At 37.5% G+C, this 17,770-nt stretch overlaps 1 protein-coding gene across 3 annotated transcripts in view; it reads left to right on the top strand.

Annotated features, from left to right (window-relative positions):
* TTBK2 (tau tubulin kinase 2) overlaps nt 1-17,770 on the top strand; it is a 184,178-nt gene that overhangs the window by 84,932 nt on the left and 81,476 nt on the right. For all 3 annotated transcript variants that reach the window (XM_055316791.1, XM_055316792.1, XM_055316793.1), the window contains 3 exons: nt 2,898-2,971; nt 15,005-15,145; nt 16,619-16,723. In XM_055316791.1, the coding sequence (XP_055172766.1) occupies nt 2,898-2,971; nt 15,005-15,145; nt 16,619-16,723 (320 nt within the window). The remainder of the gene's footprint in view (nt 1-2,897; nt 2,972-15,004; nt 15,146-16,618; nt 16,724-17,770) is intronic.

The raw sequence follows: 17,770 nt of genomic DNA, 5'->3' as shown, positions 1-17,770 counted from the left end.
GTACTAATTATTACAATAATAGTAATACAAATTACTTTAACACTCTAAGTGGTGGTGAAGAATTGCAGTTCCAGTTAAATTGTAGTTTCTCCATGCTTCTAAAAATCTGTGCATATTATTAAACTAACTTTAAGGATTTTCATTAATTGCATGTATGTAAAATACAAGAGCAGTACACTATGCTATAAAGTATGAGGTAAGAACTTATTAAGCTCTTACCTAAAGCAATGAAGATGTATTGGTGAATCCCAAACAATTTGCTGTTGACTTTGTATTTTGTTTACCCAGGAAGGGGTCTACAATTTATTTGATTTCTTTTTTCTTTTTTAAAAGCAGGATGTTTTTGCTATTGAGAGATTATTTTGGTATAATGTACCATAAAGATATTTTTGAAAGAGCATTCCAAGAAGAGTTAAATATAGTATGACCTTTTGTTTTTAGACAGTCGAAATGTCTTTGTAATAGAGATCCTTCATTTAAATGTTATATGCTAGGAAGGTGGAATCTTGAAGAATGGATAACAAGAAAATACTTCTAAATGATTTTTAAATTGTTCCTTTGAAGCTGAGGGAAAGAGTAAGTTGCTAATTGGCCATCATTTCATCATTTCGTTCTTACAGCAATTTACTAGGTGACACGGTGTTGTAAACATTTGGAAGATACATGTAAAGTGATAAACATGCATTGTACACATTGGTAATTATTGCTTCCATTGCACTTATTTCTTGCTACTTCCAACCCTTTCCAATAAAAGCACAGAGAGTAAGAGAATAGTGTGATAACCCAGATGCAAAAGAAGTTGAATTATTAACTAAAACAAGTCTGGGTTATATTTATATTTTAAGTCAGTCAGTAGAAAACTTTTTTGGCAGACAGGGGATATTGAATTATATTTCTCATTCATCTAACAAATCTTGCCCTTCTAGCTCTTGGCATATGACTTGCTTACTTTACAGGCAAACTTCAAAGATTGTCCTCACTGTGTCATACTTGATTTATACTTTAATCCATTAAAGACTGGCTGCCACCCTTCCACTCACTTGTGACTTCCTAACTTTTTATATTAACTAGTGCTTCTCAGCCTTTCTGTAGCATTTGCCATTGGCCACTTTTGCCTTAAAATGTTCTTCTCATTATATTTCTGTAATACCCCTTTCTCATATTTTCCTCATACCTCTCCGGGTATTACTTAATTTCCTTCATTCCTTTTATTTTTGTCCATGCTGTAAATGTTGCATTTTGTAAAATTTTGTTCTTAGGTTAATTTTCATCTTTCTTTATATTCTTCCAACTTGACAATTGTCCATCTATGTTTGTAGTTCTCTCTACCTTCCATGAACTAATGGTTTCCCATTAGCTGTATTTCTACAGCTCAGCTTTTCGCTCAGCAGCAAGCTTGAAATTACAGTTGTTTGCTAAATTCAACAGGTTATCCTTAAAGTCAACATTCTATTAATGTTGACTTACAGCCTATACAACCTATTGTATTATGTTCTCTTATTTTGGTACAACTTACCATTTAATTGTATCAATTTCTAGTCAAAAACTGTCTTTAGTATCTCTTATATTTATCCTGTTTTTTCTTGTCTCTACTATAATACTTATTATTTAAACTCTATTCTCTCTCTTGGGATATTGTAACTGTTCCCAGAGTGACCTTTCTGACCTCTGTTTAGTCTGTCCTCATTGCCACTACAGCAGTGTTCTAAAGTACAGTGTTTTAAGTGTGTTTTTCCTTATCTTAAAATCTTTTAGATGCTTCTCATTACCAAGCAGTAGATTTTGTGGCCCATCTGCTTTTGTATCATTTAGAGAACTTTTGAAAATCTCCTCTCCTGTATATTTCCCCATTGATTCTGAATCAGTAAAGAGTTTAGAGATTTTTATTCTTTTAAAGATTTTATTTATTTATTCGACACAGAGAGAGAGAGTGTGAGTGAGCACAAGCAGGAGGAGTGGCAGAGGGAAAGGGAGAAGCAGGCTCCCCACTGAGCAGGGAGCCCAATGCAGGGCTTGATCCCAGGACCCTGGGATTATGACCTAAGCCAAAGTAACTGAGCCGTTCAGGCACCCCAGAGTTTAAGAATTGAAAAAGCTTCCCAAGATGATTCTGCCAAGCAGCCAGAGCTGAGAAACACTGTCATCTGCATGTGGTTCACTTTCCTTATGAAGTCTAAGATGTTTCAGGGCCTCGTGCCTCTTGCTTCTCCAGCATCTTCTCATGTTGTTCTCCCTTCATTCACTGTTCTCCAGCCACTGTTCTCCACATCTTCTGGCCCCGGGGCCTACCAGTCTTGATCTGTTTTTAGGACCTTTGTTTGCTTTTGTTGAATCAGGGCCAGACCCTAGATTTCTACTTGTTCCATCTCTGCTTTCCTCTGCACCCTAGCCAATACCTGCTTGGATTTCATAGGTAAAACTAAAATTGAAAAGCACTGAACTAATCCAAATCAGTGGGGCCCAGAAGGATTAAGTGATTAAGCAATTGAAGTCATAAATTGGTGAATGGCAGACCATATCTAAAATTCAGGATTTATGTTCCTCACCACCCCAGATTTATATTCCTAACAGAATTCTTATTTATTGTTCTTCTCGGTTTTCATATGTATAGTATGTGGGCAACTTGATCTTAAATGACTTTTAATTCTTCCTAAATAAATTATCATTCATTTATTTATTCATTCAGTAAATATGTATTTGACTACACATGGAGCAGTGTAGGGTTCAGGGGGAGGTGGGTAGAAAATTTGAATAATACAGATTTCCTATTATTAAGGTTCTGAAGATAGATCCTTTATATTCAATTATAAAAGACTATACAGAAAAACAAATTATTAATATTTTAAAAGAGAAACCATAATATAACCTTTTTCTCCTCTCTTCTGTCTTTTATCCAGGGAAAGACCATGTTTGTAGATTTATTGGCTGTGGGAGGAATGATCGATTCAACTATGTGGTCATGCAGTTACAGGTAGGTTACTTAGAAATGTATCTTAAAATACTTCAGTTTTGATCAAAGTACCTAATTTCAGTGGATATGAATAAAAGCAAAATTCTTGGTATTATCTCAGAATGTTTTATACTATGCAGATAGAATTTTTAAAAACAGGTTTGACACAGATTTTTCCAAGATGGAAGGGTTCTTATCAACTGTTTTATTAGTTGGTCCATATCTTCGTTGATTGTCATCATTGCAGAGTTTTTTCAATCCCCGCATGGATTGCTGGATATGAGTCTTGCCCTGTCTCTGTCCCTTCCCCTTCCTCTCTTTGTTACCCTAAGGACTCTAGTTTTTAATGTATTTGCTCAGAACCAACTTTGAAAATTTAAGCATTAGTTAATTCATAGGAGAAATGCATTCCTTTTTTATTTTTATTTCATTAACATAGCTCTGATCCCTAGATGGAAAGTGGAGTTGGGTTGGGAGAACAGAGGAAGGAAATTCAGAAAGGGAATTTTGAAGTAATGATCACTGCAGGGAGAAGAGGGAAACGATCCCATTCTCTTTGACAACTGCCTCTTCCCCTGAAAACACACACACACATATACACACACTGCCGTCTGAACTGTATGTGGTCACTTTCAAAGTGTAAAAGCCATGGTTCACGTTGCTGCCTAACTTAGTTACCAGGGTTTCCTTTCTTTCCTTCTTTCTTCTTCTTCTTCTTTCTCCTTCTCCTTCTTCTTTTCTTCTTCTTCTTCTTCTTTTCTTCTTCTTCTTCCTTTCTTCTTCTTCTTTTTTTTGCAAAATTTGGTTTTTATGCAAAATTTGGTTATGAAGAACCTTGGATTCTTCTATTTTCTTTCAACTTTATAGCAGTGATTTCAGAGACATAGATCCTAGCCTAATGCTTCTTTTCATAAGAATACTTTGCTTATTTCCCTTATGCTTCAGCATTTGATTTAGATCTAAAGATATTAATCTTTCTGTAAATGATGGCCTTAAAGTCATGTGATTCACTGTCTCTTGAGCCAGCATAGTTTTTTATTTCCTGAAGCAGTTATCTCTGTTATCTTTTTAGGTCATTAGTATAGCAGGCCCTGCCCTCTCTTGCTTTGGCCATTAATAACATAACGTTTTTTTTTTAAGATTTTGTTTATTTATTATTGAGAGGCAGAGAGAGAGAGAGAGAGAGAGAGAGGCATAGACACAGGCAGAGGGAGAAGCAGGCTCCATGCAGGGAGCCCAATGCGGGACTAGATCCGGGGTCTCCAGGACCATGCCCAGAGCTGAAGGCAGCGCCAAACCGCTGAGCCACCTGGGCTGCCCAATAACATAACTTTTTATATAGTATTGTGTAGTTTTCTTCCAGGTTTATTATATATCTTATTTTAGTCTCACCATATCCCCATGGAAAGGATAAGACCCCCATGTTGCAAATGAAGGGGCTAAAGCTCAAGGAGGGTTGTGGTTTGGCCATATACTCTCAGTGGTTGTGGCATGTGGTTTGGCAATACTCATTTTTTAAAAAACTAAACAAACAAAAATGGAATAGTATAATGAATACCCATGTACTCATCACTCAATAGTTATCATTTTATGGCCAATCTTGTTCCCAGTGTATTCGTCTTCCCTTCTTCTTCCTCCCCAGATTATATGAAGGCATATTTTAACTGGAAATACAAGACTATGTATTCCTAAGTGTCAGAGATTCCTTTCTTCTCCTCTTAATCACAGTATACAGTAATTCCTTCATAATGGTATCAAATATCAAGATATTTCCATATTGTATCTTTTAATTTAATTTAATTTAATTTATGAATTTATTTTTTATTTATTTATTTTTTATAAATTTATTTTTTGTTGGTGTTCAATTTACCAACATACAGAATAACACCCAGTGCTCATCCTGTCAAGTGCCCCCCTCAGTGCCCGTCACCCATTCACCCCCACCCCCCACCCTCCTCCCCTTCCACCACCCCTAGTTCGTTTCTCAGAGTTAGGAGTCCTTATGTTCTGTCTCCTTTTCTGATATTTCCCACACATTTCTTCTCCCTTCCCTTATATTCCCTTTCACTATTATTCATATTCCCCAAATGAATGAGAAGATACAATGTTTGTCCTTCTCCGATTGACTTACTTCACTCAGCATAATAGCCTCCAGTTCCATCCATGTTGAAGCAAATGGTGGGTATTTGTCATTTCTAATGGCTGAGGAATATTCCATTGTATACATAAACCACATCTTCTTTGTCCATTCATCTTTCGATGGACACCGAGGCTCCTTCCACAGTTTGGGTATTGTGGCCATTGCTGCTAGAAACATCGGGGTGCAGGTGTCCCGGCGTTTCATTGCATCTGTATCTTTGGGGTAAATCCCCAACAGTGCAATTGCTGGGTCGGAGGGCAGGTCTATTTTTAACTCTTTGAGGAACCTCCACACAGTTTTCCAGAGTGGCTGCACCAGTTCACATTCCCACCAACAGTGTAAGAGGGTTGGTTCCCTTTTCTCTGCATCCTCTCCAACATTTGTGGTTTCCTGCCTTGTTAATTTTCCCCATTCTCACTGGTGTGAGGTGGTATCTCATTGTGGTTTTGATTTGTATTTCCCTGATGGCAAGTGATGCAGAGCATTTTCTCATGTGCATGTTGGCCATGTCTATGTCTTCCTCTGTGAGATTTCTTTTCATGTCTTTTGCCCATTTCATGATTGGATTGTTTGTTTCTTTGGTGTTGAGTTTAATAAGTTCTTTATAGATCTTGGAAACCAGCCCTTTATCTGATAGGTTATTTGCAAATATCTTCTCCCATTCTGTAGGTTGTGTTTTAGTTTTGTTGACTGTATCCTTTGCTGTGCAAAAGCGTCTTATCTTGATGAAGTCCCAATAGTTCATTTTTGCTTTTGTTTCTTTTGCCTTCGTGGATGTATCTTGCAAGAAGTTACTGTGGCTGAGTTCAAAAAGGGTGTTGCCTGTGTTCTCCTCTAGGATTTTGATGGAATCTTGTCTCACATTTAGATCTTTCATCCATTTTGAGTTTACCTTTGTGTATGGTGAAAGAGAGTGCTCTAGTTTCATTCTTCTGCATGTGGATGTCCAATTTTCCCAGCACCATTTATTGAAGAGACTGTCTTTCTTCCAATGGATAGTCTTTCCTCCTTTATCGAATATTAGTTGACCATAAAGTTCAGGGTCCACTTCTGGGTTCTCTCTTCTGTTCCATTGATCTATGTGTCTGTTTTTGTGCCAGTACCACACTGTCTTGATGACCACAGCTTTGTAGTACAACCTGAAATCTGGCATTGTGATGCCCCCTGATATGGTTTTCTTTTTTAAAATTCCCCTGGCTCTTCGGGGTCTTTTCTGATTCCACACAAATCTTAAAATAATTTGTTCTAACTCTCTGAAGAAAGTCCATGGTATTTTGATAGGGATTGCATTAAACATGTAAATTGCCCTGGGTAACATTGACATTTTCACAATATTAATTCTGCCAATCCATGAGCATGGAATATTTTTCCATCTCTTTGTGTCTTCCTCAATTTCTTTCAGAAGTGTTCTATAGTTTTTCGGGTATAGATCCTTTACCTCTTTGGTTAGGTTTATTCCTAGGTATCTTAATGCTTTTGGGTGCAATTGTAAATGGGATTGACTCCTTAATTTCTCTTTCTTCAGTCTCATTGTTAGTGTATAAGAATGCCATTGATTTCTGGGCATTGATTTTGTATCCTGCCACGCTACCAAATTGCTGTATGAGTTCTAGCAATCTTGGGGTGGAGGATTTTGGGTTTTCTATGTAGAGTATCACGTCATCGGCGAAGAGGGAGAGTTTGACTTCTTCTTTGCCAATTTGAATGCCTTTAATGTCTTTTTGTTGTCTGATTGCTGAGGCTAGGACTTCCAGTACTATGTTGAATAGCAGTGGTGAGAGTGGACATCCCTGTCCTGTTCCTGATCTTAGGGGAAAGGCTCCCAGTGCTTCCCCATTGAGAATGATATTTGCTGTGGGCTTTTCGTAGATGGCTTTTAAGATGTCGAGGAAAGTTCCCTCTATCCCTACACTCTGAAGAGTTTTGATCAGGAATGGATGCTGTATTTTGTCAAATGCTTTCTCTGCATCTAATGAGAGGATCATATGGTTCTTGGTTTTTCTCTTGCTGATATGATGAATCACACTGATTGCTTTACGACTGTTGAACCAGCCTTGTGTCCCCGGGATAAATCCTACTTGGTCATGGTGAATAATTTTCTTAATGTGTTGTTGGATCCTATTGGCTAGTATCTTGTTGAGAATTTTTGCATCCATGTTCATCAGGGATATTGGTCTGTAATTCTCCTTTTTGGTGGGGTCTTTGTCTGGTTTTGGAATTAAGGTGATGCTGGCCTCGTAGAACGAATTTGGAAGTACTCCATCTCTTTCTATTGGTCCAAACAGCCTTAGTAGAATAAGTATGGTTTCTTCTTTAAATGTTTGATAGAATTCCCTTGGGAAGCCATCTGGCCCTGGACTTTTGTGTCTTGGGAGGTTTTTGATGACTGCTGCAATTTCCTCCCTGGTTATTGGCCTGTTCAGGTTTTCTGTTTCTTCCTGTTGCAGTTTTGGTAGTTTGTGGCTTTCCAGGAATGCATCCATTTCTTCTAGATTGCCTAATTTATTGGCGTATAGCTGTTCATAATATGTTTTTAAAATTGTTTGTATTTCCTTGGTGTTGGTAGTGATCTCTCCTTTCTCATTCATGATTTTATTAATTTGAGTCTTCTCTCTCTTCTTTTTAATAAGGCTGGCTAATGGTTTATCTGTCTTATTAATTCTTTCAAAGAACCAACTCTTGGTTCTGTTGATCTGTTCCACAGTTCTTCTGGTCTCGATTTCATTGAGTTCTGCTCGAATCTTTATTAACTCTCTTATTCTCCTAGGTGTAGGATCTATTTGCTGTTTTTTCTCTAGCTCCTTTATGTGTAAGGTTAGCTTTTATATTTGAGTTCTTTTCAGTTTTTGAATGTATGCTTGTATTGCGATGTATTTCCTCCTTAGGACTGCTTTTGCTGCATCCCAAAGATTTTGAACGGTTGTATCTTCAATCTCATTAGTTTCCATGAATCTTTTTAATTCTTCCTTAATTTCCTGGTTGACCCTTTCATCTTTTAGCAGGATGGTCCTTAACCTCCGCGTGTTTGAGTTCCTTCCAAACTTCTTGTTGTGATTTAGTTCTAATTTCAAGGCATAGATGGGTCCTGCTTTTTTATCCAGTCTGAAACCCTGCGCCTCTTGATGGGGTCATTAAGCCCATTCATGTTCAGAGTTACTATTGAAAGATATGAGTTTAGTGTCATCATGATATCTATTCAGTCCTTGTTTTTGTGGATTGTTCCACTGAACTTCTTCTTAAAGGGGAATTTTAAGAGTCCCCCTTAAAATTTCTTGCAGAGCTGGTTTGGAGGTCACATATTCTTTCAGTTCCTGCCTGTCTTGGAAGCTCTTTATCTCTCCTTCCATTTTGAATGAGAGCCTTGCTGGATAAAGTATTCTTGGTTGCATGTTCTTCTCATTTAGGACCCTGAATATATCCTGCCAGCCCTTTCTTGGCTGACAGGTCTCTGTGGAGAGGTCTGCTGTTACCCTAATACTCCTCCCCATAAAGGTCCAGGGATTTCTTGTCTCTTGCTGCTTTAAGGATCTTCTCTTTATCTTTGGAATTTGCAAGCTTAACTATTAGATGTCGAGGCGTTGAACGGTTTTTATTGATTTTAGGGGGGGATCTCTCTATTTCCTGGATCTGGATGCCTGTTTCCCTTCCCAGATTAGGAAAGTTTTCAGCTATGATTTGTTCAAATAATATTCTGGCCCTCTGTCCCTTTCGGTGCCCTCGGGAACCCCAGTTAAACGTAGGTTTTTCTTCCTCAGGCTGTCGTTTATTTCCCTTAATCTATCCTCATGGTCTTTTAATAGTTTGTCTCTTTTTTCCTCAGTTTCCCTCTTTGCCATCAACTTGTCTTCTATGTCACTCACTCATTCTTCCACCTCGTTAACCCTCGTCGTTAGGACTTCTAGTTTGGATTGCATCTCATTCAATTGATTTTTAATTTCTGCCTGATTAGCTCTAAATTCTGCAGTCATGAAGTCTCTTGAGTCCTTTATGCTTTTTTCTAGAGCCACCAGTAGCTGTATAATAGTGCTTCTGAATTGGCTTTCTGACATTGAATTGTAATCCAGATTTTGTAACTCTGTGGGAGAGAGGACTGTTTCTGATTCTTTCTTTTGAGGTGAGGTTTTCCTTCTAGTCATTTTGCTCAGTGCAGAGTGGTCAAAAACAAGTTGTATTGGGAAAAGGAGAAAAAGAGAGGAGAGAAAGATGGAAAGAAAGGAGAAAAAGAAAAAAGAAAAAAGTAATTGAAGGATGAGTGGATAAAGAAGATGTGGTTTATGTATACAATGGAATATTACTCAGCCATTAGAAAGGACAAATACCCACCATTTGCTTCAACGTGGATGGAACTGGAGGGTATTATGCTGAGTGAAGTAAGTCAGTTGTTGAAGGACAAACATTATATGTTCTCATTCATTTGGGGAATATAAATAATAGTGAAAGGGATTATAAGGGAAGGGAGAAGAAATGTGTGGGAAATATCAGAAAGGGAGACAGAACATAGAGACTCCTAACTCTGGGAAACGAACTAGGGGTGGTGGAAGGGGAGGAGGGCAGGGGTGGGGGTGAATGGGTGACAGGCACTGAGCGGGGCATTTGAGGGGATGAGCACTGGGTGTTATTCTGTATGTTGGCAAAGTGAACACCAATAAAAAAATAAATTTATTATAAAAAAAACAAAAGAAAGAAAAAAAGAAAAAGAGAAAGAAAAAGAAAGAAAGGGAAAAAAAGGGGTGGGGGAAGCAAACAAATCAAAAAGCAAAAAAAACAAACAAACAAACAAAAAAAAAACCACAGGGGAGTATATTCTGATTCTGTATACTTTAAGTTCCTTGACTTCCCCTGGAACTTTTCCGTCTAGTTGGTCTTCTGGGGGAGGGGCCTGCTGTGCTGATTTTCAGGTGTTAGCACTTGGGGGAGCTGCTCTGCCCCCTACCTGGTGCAGGGCTCAGTGGGGGTTGTTCACCCAGTGAGGCCCCAGGAGGAACAACCGCAGTGGCGGGGCCAGCTCTGCCGCCCTGGAGTCAGCTCCGGCAGTAACTCCGGAGTTCTCCATCTGCAGGGCCTGGAGGCTTCGGCGCAGGGCCGCTGATCTGCTCAGCTCAGGGCAGGAGCGTCCTTGGTGTCCTCGGCCCTCCCGGCCTCTGCCTGTCCCGGGGGGAGGCCGGATCCTGGGCTGTGTCCCCGGGGCCCTGTGCTCCGGGGCCTGCGCTGTTGGATTCGCGCTCCGGCGGGGCAGCCGCCTCTCTGTGGAGCCGCTCGAGCCCCTCTGAGCTGCTCCCGCAGCCGCGCAGCCCCCTCCTCACGAGCCTCTTCCTCTGCCCGAGCCCCTCCGAGCTGCTCCGGCCCCGCCGTGCGCGTTGCAGCCCTTAGGGAGCTCGGTGCACTCTCCCAGGGCGCAGGTCCCTGTTAGTGTCCCCGGGAGCCCGAGGGCATCCCCGCCCTCCTGGGTCCTGCTCCAACTCCCTGCGAGGCCTTTCCGCCCGGGAAGGTTGGTGCAGCTCCTGCTTCTCTGGGACGGGGCTCTCCTGTCCTGGGGACACTCGCCCTGGCCTCAGCCCGGCTCCTCGCGGGGCCCCTCCCCCTTGGAGGCCTTTTGTTTCTTCATTTCTTTTTCCCCGTCTTCCTACCTTGATGGAAGCACGAACTCTTCTCACTGTAGCATTCCAGCTGGTCTTGTTTTAAACCTCAGGCGGAATTCGTAGATTTTCAGGATGATTTGAAGGTTATCTAGGTAATTTGGTGGGGACAGGTGACTTGGGGACCCTACTTTTCCGCCATCTTGCCCCTCCTCTCCTATTTTATTTTTTATATTTGGGTTACTTGAATCTGGTTCCAAACAGGGTTCCACACATTGCGTTTGGTGGATATATTTCTTAAACCTCTTTTTACTCTGTAGGTTCCCTCTTTATTTTTTTTTTCTTACAGTTTTTTTTTTTTTGTTGTTGTTGTTGTTCATATTGTCATCGATAAAAATGGAATCATTTGTCATGAAGTTCTCATATTCTGGAGTTAGCTGTTTGTCTCCCTCCTTGTTTAACATATTCTTCTATCCCCTGAATTTTCTGTAAACTGGTCATTAGATCTTGTGTTTTAATTAGCCAGAGTGCTTCAGAGGTGAGTAGTATGTTTCCTGTTGCATCACATAGGTAGGCCATATCTGGGTTGTATCTTATTAGTATTGTTAGGATTGATCAGTGAGATTCAGGGATGGTCAGCCTGATGCATCCTTTATAGAGTTCCCAGGGGTTTTTCTCCTAGATTTTATCAACTCATTAGTAACCATTGCCTAGATCCTTCATTGGGGAGGATGTATAAACTTCATTGGGGTTGCAAGTGTACTATTCTAATTCTATCAGTTTTTCTTAATTTATTAGCTGGAATAATTCTCCAAAGAAGCACCCCACCAACTATTAGGTTACTTGAGATATATTTTATACAGGAAGAGAAGGAATAATACTTGATTCTTCTATTTACTAATTTTCAGAATAATGAGTTGGTTCCCTAATATATTCCAAAGAGGACCTAATAACCTTTCTCTTTAAAAAAATATAAATATGGGATGCCTGGGTGGCTCAGCAGGTGAGCATCTGCCTTCAGCTCAGGGCGTGATCCTGGACTCCTGGGATCGAGTGCCACATCAGGCTCCTTGTGTGGATCCTTCTTCTCCCTCTGCCTGTGTCTCTACCTCTCTCTCTGTCATGAATATATACGTAAAATCTTAAGTAAATAAATAAATAAGTTAATGGATTTAACATATTTTATATCTCTCAATTATTACAGTTGTTTTTCTTTTTAATTTTCCATCTTTGGCCAAGAAAATCTCTCTCAGGTTTGATGATAAGACTAGACTGCAGCAGTCTTTGATGACATCCTTACTTTCTGGTCCAACACCATGTGCCAAGCTCCTTCTGTCTGTTTCATGCTTCAGAGCTGGAATCAGCCATTTGTCCATTAAGCCCTGATTCCTCTTCATGGGAAATGGTATTTAGCGACTATAATCTCTAGAGGCTATGGGTGTCTCTTGCAACTGGGTTGATCATTGATTTAAATTAATTTCTAGTGTATGGGTTCAAGATATACATTTTTTAAAAGAGAAAATAGATCATGGTTCATGTTGATATTTCCAATTCAAATTTGTGATAATAGGATTTCTAACAACTTCTTTTATTTTACATTTTTATCTCTTTGCTCTTATGTGCTTTTTGATACACATACATAAGATGATACTGGGATTACATGAAAATAATCCAGTGTGTATATATATATATATATATATATATATATATATCATAATATATATATGTATGTATCATTATATATATATATCATGATATATATATATGTATGTATCATGATATATATATATGTATGTATCATGATATATATATGGAGGGAAAAGGGTAGTGTTGTAGGGGAGTGGGAGGAATGAATAACAGGTGAATTAAGATTGGCTGTGAATTGATGATTGTTAATTCTTGGTAATGAGTGGGTATATGAGGGTTCATTATATTATTTTATTTTTTTAAGATTTTATTTATTTATTCATGAGAGACACAGAGAGAGAGAGGCAGAGACACAGGCAGAGGGAGAAGCAAGCTCCATGCAGGGAACCTGATGAGGGACTTGATCCCGGAACTCCAGGATCACACCCTGGGCTGAAGGCAGGCGCTAAATCACTGAGCCATCCAGGGGTCCCCTATTATTTTAAATGTATTTCATATTTTTAATAGTAAAATCCACTTGCATTTTTATTGGGATCATATTAAATTTATAGAATTACTTAGGGAAAAATGCATTTGCTTTTTCCATTCAACAATATTCGTTCTGTGTTATTATGAATAAAGATTTTTTTTGTATGTGGTTGCATACCAGTCAGATGAGTATACCATGATTTATTTATTGTTATATAGATTTTTTTCAATTTTTCTTTGTAATGGATAATAACTACTTTTAGTTTATACTCTGAAGTATAATTTGGTGGCTAAAATGTACATGTATTTACGATGTTAATAACTTTTCCCCATACTCTTGTTAGCCTTATGTTTTATCTTTTTGGATTTTGTTAATTGATACTTTAGATTCACATCTTAAATGATTTGAAATTTTAGAATCATTATTAATAGAAATCGGATTAATTGATTTTTTTTCAAAAGCCTTTATAATGAGGGAAGTAGTTTACAAATAAAGTTGTAGTGTTTCCTAGATGTATGTTTTGAAATCAAAATATTGATTTCTGAGAAAAAAATTATTGGAATGCTAGTAAAAGTTATTAGGTACTGTCATGGGATTGTAAAACTTGTTATTCTAGATTATCACTTTACATTTGCTGAGATGTAGAATTGTCCTAACATTAAAAAATAATCATAAAGTTAACTGCCAATTTATGCTGTGAGAAACCTGCATTTTTAAAGAAGATATGAAGTATGAAAGATTCCTGATTCTCCTGTAATTTTTCAATTCTTCAATTACTTGAGTGCTATTTAGTATTTTATTTTAAATGGTACTGAAGAAATTTAAGAATTTATTAGTTTTTCAAAAGTAAATCCGTTGTCGTTAGTTGAGGTGATGGTACAAATGGTATTAATCCTAAACATACACTACAAAATTTTGGGAATAGAGAGATTGGGATATTTAAATTCTCTTGTAATGGAGGAGCCAGTTTTTATTCTTTGGGCTGCAGAACTGTAGCATCGTAGCCCTGCTCTTCTCATCAAATTACTCATTTGTTACCTAGGCAACAGAGAACTTTTTGGATGGAGCAGCACTGTAAAGGAAAAAAACAACTTTGAATTCAAACAGGTTTAGATTTGAAAAACAACTTTACCTTAATAGGTTAACATTGTTTCAACTTTCTGAGCCTCACTTTCGTCATCTGCAACCTCTTCTGTTTTAGACTGCTGTGAAGATTAAATGCAATGATAAATGTAACATCTATTTCATTACTTTTACCTATTGCTTTCATTACTTTTACCTATTGCTATAAGTAATTGAGTTTGTTTCATGTCATTTTTGTTTATAATAACAATAATTAGCATTTATTGAATACTTATTGTATGCCAGACAGTATGTTAAACACTTTACATGGATCTTGTTTAATCCTCACAAAACATTGTGAGGTAGGTATCATTGGCCTCATTTTATAAGGAAACCCTGACACAGAAAAATTAAGTAGTTTATATAGGAATATGTTAGGCAGTTATGAGGAATTACTGCTCTTGGTACATGTATTTTCTTGTTTATTTTTATTATTATTTTTAAAGATTTTATTCATTTATTCACGAGAGACACACACAGAGAGGCAGAGACATAGAGGGAGAAGCAGGCTCTATGCAGGAAGCCCGATGTAGAACTTGATCCCAAGACTCCAGGATCATGTGCTGATTCAAAGGCAAACGCTTAACTGCTGAGCCACCCAGGCATCCATATTTTCTAAACTTTTAAATAATCAAGAATATATTTTGTTATGACATGAAAGATAAGGGGAAACACAATGACTAAAAAATATAATATGTTCAGAAACTTGTGGTTATTCTTATATTTGTCTGAAACATTCATGTATTAGATAAATGGAATCTCTTCTCTTGAATGAGAGGATCACGATTTGGGTAAAATCCTTGCTCTTTCTGTGAAAATACTTTTTACAAAGATTTATTTATTTGAGAGAGAGCGTAAGTGCTGGCAGGGGAGCAGTGGGAGAGAAAATCCCAAGCAGACTCCCTGCCAAGTGCGAACCCAGCCTGGCTGGTTCCCACAACCTCAAGACCACAACCTGAGTGGAAACCAAGAGTTGGATGCTCAACCAACTGAGCCACCCAGGTGCCCCTGTCAAAACATTTTTAATAGTAAGTGAGTAACTCCTCAGTCTTCTCGTATAACACAGTACTTATTTGAAAGTGCTTATTTGGTTTCCACAGGGTCGGAATCTGGCAGATCTACGCCGTAGCCAGTCCCGGGGCACATTCACCATTAGCACTACTCTTCGGTTGGGTAGGCAGATTCTGGAGTCTATTGAGAGCATTCATTCTGTGGGATTCTTGCATCGAGACATCAAACCGGTAAGGGGCCTTTTCAAGTCCAAGCACAGAACGAGTTTGCTTTGTACTCTTAATCTGATGATGGGACACAATAAGTTATAAATGTAGCTTTCTATATTTGCTTTCTGTTATTAATATGAGGTAGTATTTTAATTTCTGTAACTAGATGCAAAATGTAACTTCTTTATTTAAAAAAAACGATTACAAACTACAACCTAATATTCAAGACCTTTTCTCATACAATGAAAATGTTGCTCCCAGCCAAATTAAAAATTATTAATGCTTGACTATTATTATATGTGTTAACATTCTTAGTTACTTAGCCTTATACCTAAATTGGTATTCTTTAGATTTCTTTTTCCTGATACTAGGTAAAAATATATACATATGTTGCTTTTAGATGTATACATAGTGTTTTCTGACCTCAATCTCAAGTGACAAATTGTACTTGCAAGAAACCATCAGTTGTGAAAGACCTTATGTTTTCTTCTGAGTGCTACAGTGGCAATATATAGTATTTTTTTTCTATTCTGTTTTTTCTTAGAAATTGTCATTTCCATAACTGAAATGTTTTTATTTTTACTTCTTGATATTTTTTTATTGCTTACAAGGGGGAAATGATCCATTTCTGATATACTGTATTTACTATAAATATATCATGTGTTGGTTGGTGCAGTTGAAAATTACACCCATCTGTTGCTACATGATTTCTCAAATTAAATAGTTTACATGAAAATGCCAACTAAAATTAACATTAGTGGAGTCAGACTTAATGTAATGTAGATTTCTCTTGCTCTTAATTCTGTGCCAAACTAAATGTCACTACTTGAGAAGCATGGTGACTGAAGACTTCTATTTTCATCTGAAAGCTCCCTAAGTAGAACAGTATTTTAAAATAAAAGCTATAATTCTGTAGCAATTTCCTTTTTCCTTTATAAATTCTCTTTTTACACACATCTTTGCAAGTCTGTGCTCATTTAGCATTACATTTACTTTTTTTAAGGGAAGAATGCAAAGTATATTTTCTAAAAGTTTGTTTTTAAATGTTTCCTTAAATTGAATTTTAATTTTTGTACTTAGTGAAATTCAGCTTTATGATGCTTATAGGAAATTCATTTAATTTCTAGCTATGTATTCAATTTTGCTCACTCCTAGTTCCTCCCATTTTAAAGAGGAAGAATTGGGCTGTCTTCAAAGCACTGACTTAGACTAGTATTTCAAGGAACTTGGAGTTCCATTTAAGTCAGGGTTGTTGTATGTAACTTTACAGCATCACTTAAATTATTCATTCCTCAAAGTTACTTGATCCTAGGCATGAAAAGGACCCACAACGAGTTTATGTATTAATACCCAGTAAACATCACTGATTAGAATAGTTTATTTGAGACATATGTACTATATAGAGTTTGAATAGAAAAGTTAAAATATAGGAAGTATAGATGTAAGGACTAAATGTTATAAAAATATGTATATTTTCCTTCTTTGCTTTTCTAGTCGAACTTCGCCATGGGTCGCTTTCCTAGTACGTGTAGGAAATGTTACATGCTTGATTTTGGCTTGGCTCGACAATTTACCAATTCCTGTGGTGACGTCAGACCAGTAAGATTTTTCATATTATTATTAAATATTTGAGAAATAACCTGTTATTTATAGTATCACTTTAAAAATATATATAATTATGTATAGAATGGGTTTCATCAGTATAGAATGGGTTTCATCATTCAAGAAGTAGCATATAGATTTTGTGATTAAAATATAGGATAGAATTAATTTTATTATTGAAAGTTGTAGCTTTTAAAAAAGTACATTAGACACAAATTTAGAGTGGATTTGTAGTAAAAACACACAATGGCCCTTTAGGATCAGTGGTCTTTTTTGAAGTCTGAGGCTCTTTCTATAAGCCTACAATTCTATGTTAGTTGTTGTATATCTCATATCCAGAATTTCTATTTGTTTTTTTAAAAAATTTCTTTTTATTGATACTCTCTATTTTGTATGATATTGTCATCCTTTCCTTATGTCTTTAATCAAGCTCTCCTTTGGTTCTGTGAACATATTTATGATGGCTACTTTGAAATCTTTTCTTCTTAAATCAACATCTAGTCACTGTCACAGGCAGTTTCTGTTGCCTCTCTCCGACTCCCACCCCCATGTACGGGTCATACTTTCCTGTTTCTTTGAGTCTTTATAATTTTTTTTGTGGAAGACCAGACATTTTAGATGATATAGCAGTTGTAGACACCAGTCCTCCTTTCCAGGGCTTGTTATCATTATTTACTCATTTATTTGTTTAATGACTGAACTGGATTTGTTTTAGTGAAGGCTGTTCCCCCTGCCACCCTCACCTTCCCTTCCCCAGCACATAGTATTAAGTCTCTGTTGTTGCTCCTGGGGCAGTCTGCCTTCAGTCACCCTGGAATGACAGTTGTAATGGTGGGGCTCTCTTCTACACTTTCCCTCACCGTGCCTAGTTTTTAAGCTCCAGTAATTGCTGGCTATTGCTCTGTTGTTTACAATAGTGCTCCTTGACAAACTAATCTAATCCAGTTTCTGAGGTTGGAGTTTATATTTGTCTGACCTCAGGAGGCCTCTTCCCAGATGGCTTATTACCCTCATTCTATCTTACCTGGCCAGCCTATAGTCTTG

This window comes from Nyctereutes procyonoides, unplaced genomic scaffold (genome assembly GCF_905146905.1).
Source record: "Nyctereutes procyonoides isolate TBG_1078 unplaced genomic scaffold, NYPRO_anot_genome, whole genome shotgun sequence".
Taxonomy (NCBI): domain Eukaryota; kingdom Metazoa; phylum Chordata; class Mammalia; order Carnivora; family Canidae; genus Nyctereutes; species Nyctereutes procyonoides.
The sequence above is the reverse complement of the archived record's forward strand: the minus strand, read 5'-3'. Positions and strand labels throughout refer to the sequence as shown.